Below are 7,475 nucleotides of genomic sequence, written 5' to 3' on the forward strand. Positions count from 1 at the left end.
ATAACGTATTTTTAAAACTTCCTTCCAAAGCTAGGCCCTCCTCTGAGAAAAGAGGAGAAAAATCATCACACCCAAATTTGAGAGAATAACATAAATGTAAAAGAAATGCTACCTGTGGCATTCCGGCCCTGACTGTGATGTCAAAGCTGTTTCCTGGGAGGGCGGAATAGTTTTACCCCCTTGATACCATATTATTGATACCTGCTCATTTCTTGAAGGCAAAGGCCTTTATTTTCATCTTTGTATTCCCAGTATTTGGCATCTTGGTTACTTAATATAGGTTTAGTTTAATGTTAGTTAATAGTGAAATTGTTGTTGAAGTAAAAAAAATTCATATATATAGGCCGGGCGCGGTGGCTCACGCCTGTAATCCTAGCACTTTGGGAGGCCAAGGTGGGCAGATCATGAGGTCGGGAGATCGAGACCATCCTGGCTAACACGGGTGAAACCCCATCTCTACTAAAAATACAAAAAAAAATTAGTCGGACGTGGTGGCGGGTGCCTGTATTCCCAGCTACTAGGGAGGCTGAAGCAGGAGAATGGCGTGAACTCGGGAGGCAGAGAGCTTGCAGTGAGCTGAAATTTCATCACTGTACTCCAGCCTGGGTGACAGAGCAAGACTCTGTCTCAAAAAAAAAAAAAAAAATGTGTGTATATATATATATATATATAGTTTTTCCGTTAGTAATTCATGAATTATTTAAACCCTTTTGATCTCCACATGATATTGGGATCAGTGAGGAATTCTTGTTTCATTTCATTTTGATTCCATCTACTATGCTTTTTCCCCACTGAGTCTTCAGCCTTGTGTGTTTCTCTCCCATTTGAATTTGTCCTCTTTTGACTACTCATAGGCTGGTTGCATGTACATTCATGGAGGAGTGGTGAACATCCATGAAAACAAACGAACTGGGTCATTGTTTAAGATCTGGCTGGTGGTACCTAGCCTGCTGGAACTGGCATGGGAGAAGCTGCTTGCGGCCTTCCCTAACCTTGCAAACCTCTCCCGAACACAACTTCTGCACCTTGGACTCACACAGGGACTCATCGAACGCTTGAAATGAGGATTTCTGGACTGTTCATTGATACTGGAAATGTTAATTTAAAGAGACTCCTTTATTTATGGGCAGTGTAGAACGTGCTACAAAGAGGATTGGTTACCCTGATCAAGGCCTTATTTAGAAAATACATCAGATGCCTTTCTGTAAATTGGTTTTTCAGTTTATGGACATGTCACTTTCCCATGTGCTTCCTTCTTTGCTTCTGTTCCTCCTGACCCATTACATGCACATGTACTCACATACTCCCTCTTCCTTCTTGATGGAGTTAAGGGAAAGCCTGAAAGTACCTTAATAATGTTATTAATCAAGACAGATTCCTTTTTAAAGGAATTCTGAACAGTTCCATGTCATACAATGTTCTAGAAATTAAAACATCATCAACATAAAGAAAAATGAAATTAAAAAATTTTTACGTCTAGCAACAGCAACAACCACAAGTTTAGGGGAAGCTGAGAAGGCTAACCTTGGGAATCTTGCAGGTTATACTTAAACCTAGATGTTTAACTTAGTGTTTTCAAGATGTGTCTAATTGAGTAGTAGCTGGGTCTGATGGCAGCAGTGGTTGCTATCTTGTTGCACAGATAACTCAGACCTAGCCTTTGGCTTTGAAGGAAGGTTAAGCAGCCCAGCAACTCTTGGTTAGTGATTTCTTTCTCATCCTCATGGTGCCAGCAGTGGTTAGAGTTGGCTTGTCAAAAGACTTACATGTGTGTCGTGGTCGTGCTCTTTGTAGTTGCTCTTAGAAATTATGGCACCAAGAATGTTTCAAACGGAAAAACTTGTGGTGGCCAAAGTTCTTCATTCTGGCAGTTTTGAAACTCTCTTATGCTTATTAATGGTTTTAAATATCTCTTTGACTTCTTCATGGGGAATTGTAGACCCTAAATATGTGGTGTAAATGCCATGTAACATGAACACAAGCTCCTGAGGGAGGCCAGAGAAGAGCCAGGCAGAGAAAACCTGCATCCTCTGGGCTTGTTAACTTGGCTTCTGTTTGGGCTGTGGTCTTTGGCTATCATCTTGGCCATTTCCTTTGGAGAACTTGTTTCTTTCCTAATCTCTGGGCCAGGTACCTGCCATTTTCTCAGGCAGTTGGTCCTTGATTTTTCCCTTAGCTTGTTGCCTTCTTTTCTGTCTGCTTTAATGTGCATGGTGCTGTGAATAATTGTCTAGTAATTGGATACAAGGTCTTGGGGGTAAAGCCACAGGTCATCCTTCCTGAAGAACCGAGTATCATTTAAAAACTAGCATGAGGAAGGAATGAAACTGAGTAGCATTCATTTTTTATGTGTGAAATTTTAGTTCTGGTTTGTTTGATTTGTTTTTTTTTAATTCTAAAAAGAATGACATAAATTTTCACTCGCTTTGCCATCTGGCTGCTAGGGGAGCTCAGCAAGAGGCTCACCATGCGCATGTGTAAGCCGCAGGTGTACTCAAGGTGCTGAAGGCGTGCAAGGGGCAGCGCTGGTCCTCCCGGGGCCACCTCACAGCAGGAGACTCGCATGGGAGAGTTGGAACACATCTTTCCTTTAAGTGCCTCTTTTTTCACCTAGCTTTTAAAGTTATTCTTTTTCCTTCATCTCAGAAGGGATCTCTTTAGCTTATGTGTGGATTTAAAATGACCTTTGAGCTACGGTTAAAAAGCTACCATCTGGTGTTCAGTTCTGGGAAAGAGAAAACCGCAGCCTCCAGACATGCTCCTGATCTCTAGGCCTTATCATACCATCCCCTCTGTGATGGGTTGAGTTCATGGAGCCTGTATTCTGGGAAGTCTTATAATAACCACGCACCTGTGAACTTGGGTCCTTTCTGGGGAGTGAGGAATGTGGGAGAGAGGCAGGAAAAGGAGCAGCTCCTCTAGGGGCCCATCCTCCCACGTCTTGCCATTACCAGTCTGTGTAGCACTTAACCTCCTGCCACAACTGCCAGGCTTGCTCCTTCGTGCTCTCCCAGAGCAAGTCAGTCTGAGCAGCTCCATTAGTCCAAAACAGAGCTTTGCTGCATGACTCCAGCCTGGCCTCTGGATATTTGGTGGAAATATATTCCAAATTGAACAAGCCAGGCTGTCTAGGGTGGCAAGAGGATTTTTGGCCTGGATTTATACAGGGACCAAAGACTGAATGCTCAGCCTCTGTGCTTAGACTTTCATGGTCCTTAGGATAGAAGTGAGTCTCTAGCTCTGCTACACCGGAGAGCTGAAGAGAGATGTGGTCTGGTTCCATCCACACTTGCTGGCATCCTTTGTTAAGCCTTCTGAGGGCAGTCTTCTTTGAGGTAGACCTTGGAGGCCTGACATTGAAGACCTGTGTGTTTTATTTTCATAAAAGTATATATCCTTGGTCTAAAGTGTCTTCTTTTAATATAACACTAGTAAAATGACGTGGTATGACCAGCACTGAGTGCTATAGAACCACACATGTGCCACATGTTCTGGATGCCAAGTGAGACTGTGTGTGAATGACTAAGTGTAGATAACTAGAAATTAGATAGGGGTCATCAGGCATTTCCGTATACCTATAACCAGCACTTGGAATTCCTGACACTGTTTACTTGATTTAGGAAAGTTTATGCCTGCTGCTTCTCTGCCTCTTTGAGGTACTCCCAGCCGTCTTACTACAGTCCTGTAAATTTAAGTGCAATATATAGAAACATATGGATATATACAGATTATATATAGGGTGTAACTATAAAGCAGGTAGACTACTTTTTTGCATCTTGGGGAAGCGAGCTCATTACTTTAGGGTCAAATTATGCCAAGAATTTTAGATGTGATCAGCTGGCTTAAGCCAACTCATGGTAAAGCTGGATTTTCAAGTCCATGTTTTCTTACTCCAACTCTTAGAGACTCATTGTTCCTTAGGTTTGTTAAGAGTTGAGATTTTTTTTCTCCCTGTCATCTTTGTACTCTCTCATGTTTGCATGTCTTACATTTTGTTGCCCGAGAACAAGGAAGTCCATCTGTAAGGAGTTTCCTAAACGGAGAGTTAAAACCTAGTATTTAACACTATCCATTCTCCTATGTATATACTAATTTATCTGGGAATGTAATACTTTATTAAATGAAGAAAATGATGCTTTCTTCATTTAATATTTTCCACATCCTGGAAAAACTATAAACTGACACAGAATAGATTGAAATCTTAACTATCCTTCAGGGGCTAAACAAAACCCTTTCCATTGGCAGAATCTCCTTTTTCAGGGCCATAATGACATGATGTAAAAATTTGCTTTAAACCGTTCACGCCCTTAAATAGCTAGATTTTAAAGCATAATAAGCATATTAACATTTTTAAGCAAAAGATATGTTAACAGTGACCTTTGGTTATCCACAGTAGCAAGAGTAAAGCACAGATCATTGAACTCCATAGATAATCAGTGAATCAACTTTTCTACGAAACAATAGATTCATTTACATTTCTTTTTCCTCCCTATCCTTTCCTGTAAGCACCTGTTTTTCCATGGAATGGGGCTAATGAGTAGGTAGAAAAGGAAAAGGAACAATCAGTAGGAGCTGACAACCAGTGACCATATAAGCAGCTGATTGCCTGTAATTAGTCAGTCTGAACAATTAGAGTTGAATGCTGAAATTAGGAACCACAGGTGGTAATCCTGAGTAGATGTAACTCTTCAGCGTCATCTCCTGCCCTGAGCTCCAGGCCATCTCTCCTCTAACCACCAAAGAACTCTTAGTACCTACGGGAAGGAAAAGCTGTGTGCGACACAGATGAAACTCCATTATTTGAACACATTTCTTTGGCTCTTGACAAATACTTGCTTTTCCTCTAATCTAACAAGAGCTATGGCTCTTCTATTTTCCAGTCACACAGCTTGGCATGTAGGAAAGGTTGAATGATCCTCTAAGACTGTGTTGGTCTTCATATTCTGTAAAACCTATTTTTTTTTTTTTTTTTGTGGTCTTACAGATGTTTAGAAAGTGGCACAGGTTACTGAACTGTCTACCTGCCAGCATTCTGATGTAGCACAAAAAGCTATTTTCCTTTATTTTTTGTATTATTTTTTATTTTTCTGGCATTGAGCTCTAGGGTGGATGAGGGTTTATGGTCCTCTGATCATAAGCTCCATTCTAAAAACTAGTCACTGTTAGCTGAAATTGCTTTGGTTCTCCAAATGCCTTGGAACTCCAGACGCACCCGCAGGGCCTGAGGTAGGCTTCATAGAGTTCTAGGACCTCCGTGTGCGTTGCCACCAGATCCTGCCCAGCAATGGCCTTTCCCTTCTAAGGTCATTAGATTCAGCCAAAAGCGACCTCTTCCCTAGTCTGGTGTTACGAACAGAAGTTCTGAGTTGTGCTACAAAAGTAGTTCCATCTTTTTGGTGTAATTTTCATGTTTTTAATCTGAAAAAAAAAAAAAAAAAAAAACAACTCAACTTTTTATAAGTTTTTTAAGGGCCCTGCTTAGTCAGTGTACAGGGTGGAGTCAGAGGCAGTTTTCAGAAAAAAAAAACAAACAAAAAAAAACAATTTCACCAAGCGGTAGTAATTGTTGTTTTACTAGTTATACATTTAGAATATAAAGGAGGCATCAGAAAACACACTCTCTAAAGTCACTTCCTTGTGCACAGAGTCTGCACAGGGAGAGCACAGGCATCTCCCTGGAAAAGCACCTCCCAATGACGAATTTCCTGGAAGAACCTAGGCAAGAAAGGAAGCCTCTTTCTGAGATGCAGTCTCTGAGAGGTGAGCCTAGCTTTGCTCTTCCTACAGGGTATGCTTGGGCCATACACAATGCTCGCCTTACTTTAAAGCTATTTTGCCACAGTCCTGTTAAATAGTGTGGACGTCCTTTTGCAGTCTGGTGTGCATGCCATATGATCAGGACAGCTTTTCCACTTTACTCGGTTTCCTACAAGCAAGTAGGAAATATAGTGAATTTACCCTAAAATGTCCAATCTGTATTTATGTACCTTGTCAGTGTTTTGCTGTTGGTTTTCTAAAACAATCTGATCAATAAATCTTATCCAAATCAGTTTGGTTCAAGGCCACCTTGATTGTCTGATGGTAATTTGTGTTTACGTGAGCGCACCTAGGTGACAGAAGCGTCAGTCCTGCCCACCTCCACCACCCCCACCAGGCTCAGCTTTTCTCTGTAACATCTGTGAGTCATCTGCCTTCCACCCCCACTCCGCTGTGGGTTCTTTATCTGCTCACTATCTGGAGCTCCTGAACACACAAGAGTTCCCTCACCAGCACACTGCTCCCTCCACAAAGACATCAGCAAGGGAGCAACTGTCGGGCAGCCCACACTCCCTCTCACCGCCCCACCCCATGTTCCCCAAACCACTGCTAGACAAGTTTGTATAGGTATATCAAGACTTTTCTGAAGGGTTGGAAGAGCTACAGAGAGTTCAAAGGGAAAATGTGAACCTGTATATATAGTCATATGACTGTCTTCATGATCTGAAGGAAGAGTCCCAGGAGCTGCTGAGCCCTGTGCAGGGGTCCTCTGGGGGTGAAACTACACTTCCTAGCTCTGCCCTTGGTCTTCCAGATGCTTCCCTCACCAAAACAAACCTCTGTTTTGTGATGCTGCGATCTCTAATCCTCTAATCCTTCTCCATGCAGTACTTTTCTCCATGTCTGTTTAGTCCAGAGTAGGTAGGGAAGGATACTCCCAAGTCTGGTCACTTTTAAGGTCTCCCTTCTAGAATTGCACAGATGCCTCTTATTTTTCAGTGTTTCTGTTGGTTAACTATTGGATTGAACACACCTTCCATGGACAAATAATCTTAGATATTATAATATACATCTACAAGGAAGAAGAGAAACAATTTCTACCCATTCATCCACCTTACAGTTAATGCTTTATTATGCAGAGCAGTCTTCTTTCCTTGGGTTTATTTCTCCTAACTATACTCCTCTCCAACCTACCAGATATAAGAAATGCACGCTATACCTTTCAGTCTTCAGACCAGCCAGAGCTTTGAAAGGGACTCTTATGTGCATCTGATTTGGTTCTTAGATAAGGCATCTAAGACCCATCTTGGCCTAGTGGGAGGAGTTTCAGTGGCCTAGTTGGTTTGCATGGTTTTGTTCTTCCAGTTTATGTGTATGTAATTCTAGTTTGTTAAAATGATGTTGTTAAGCTACTTTAACAACAACCACATTCTCTTGTAGTTAATCTTCTGCAGTAATTGCTTGAGGGAAGAAAACATTGGTAAAACCATCCAGTTTCCCTACTGCCTTCAAATGAAAGGCCAGGTTCTAGCCCAGTGCTAGAGCAATAGAGCTTTCTGCAATGGTGGAAATGTTCTGTATCTGCACCATCCAATATGGTGGTAGCCATAAGCCACATGGGGCTTTTGAATACTTCAAATGTGGCTAGTATGGCTGAGGAACTGAATTTTTAATTTGATTTAATTTTCATGTATTTATAGGGAAATAACCACACATGG

At 41.7% G+C, this 7,475-nt stretch overlaps 1 protein-coding gene across 2 annotated transcripts in view; it reads left to right on the forward strand.

Annotated features, from left to right (window-relative positions):
• KLHDC10 (kelch domain containing 10) overlaps positions 1-6,049 on the forward strand; it is a 61,315-nt gene extending 55,266 nt beyond the window's left edge. For both annotated transcript variants that reach the window (XM_054497263.2, XM_054497264.2), the window contains one exon: positions 855-6,049. In XM_054497263.2, the coding sequence (XP_054353238.1) occupies positions 855-1,064 (210 nt within the window). In that variant the 3' untranslated portion in view covers positions 1,065-6,049. The remainder of the gene's footprint in view (positions 1-854) is intronic.
• The last annotated feature ends 1,426 nt before the right edge of the window (positions 6,050-7,475 follow it).

Source organism: Pongo pygmaeus, chromosome 6 (genome assembly GCF_028885625.2).
Source record: "Pongo pygmaeus isolate AG05252 chromosome 6, NHGRI_mPonPyg2-v2.0_pri, whole genome shotgun sequence".
Taxonomy (NCBI): domain Eukaryota; kingdom Metazoa; phylum Chordata; class Mammalia; order Primates; family Hominidae; genus Pongo; species Pongo pygmaeus.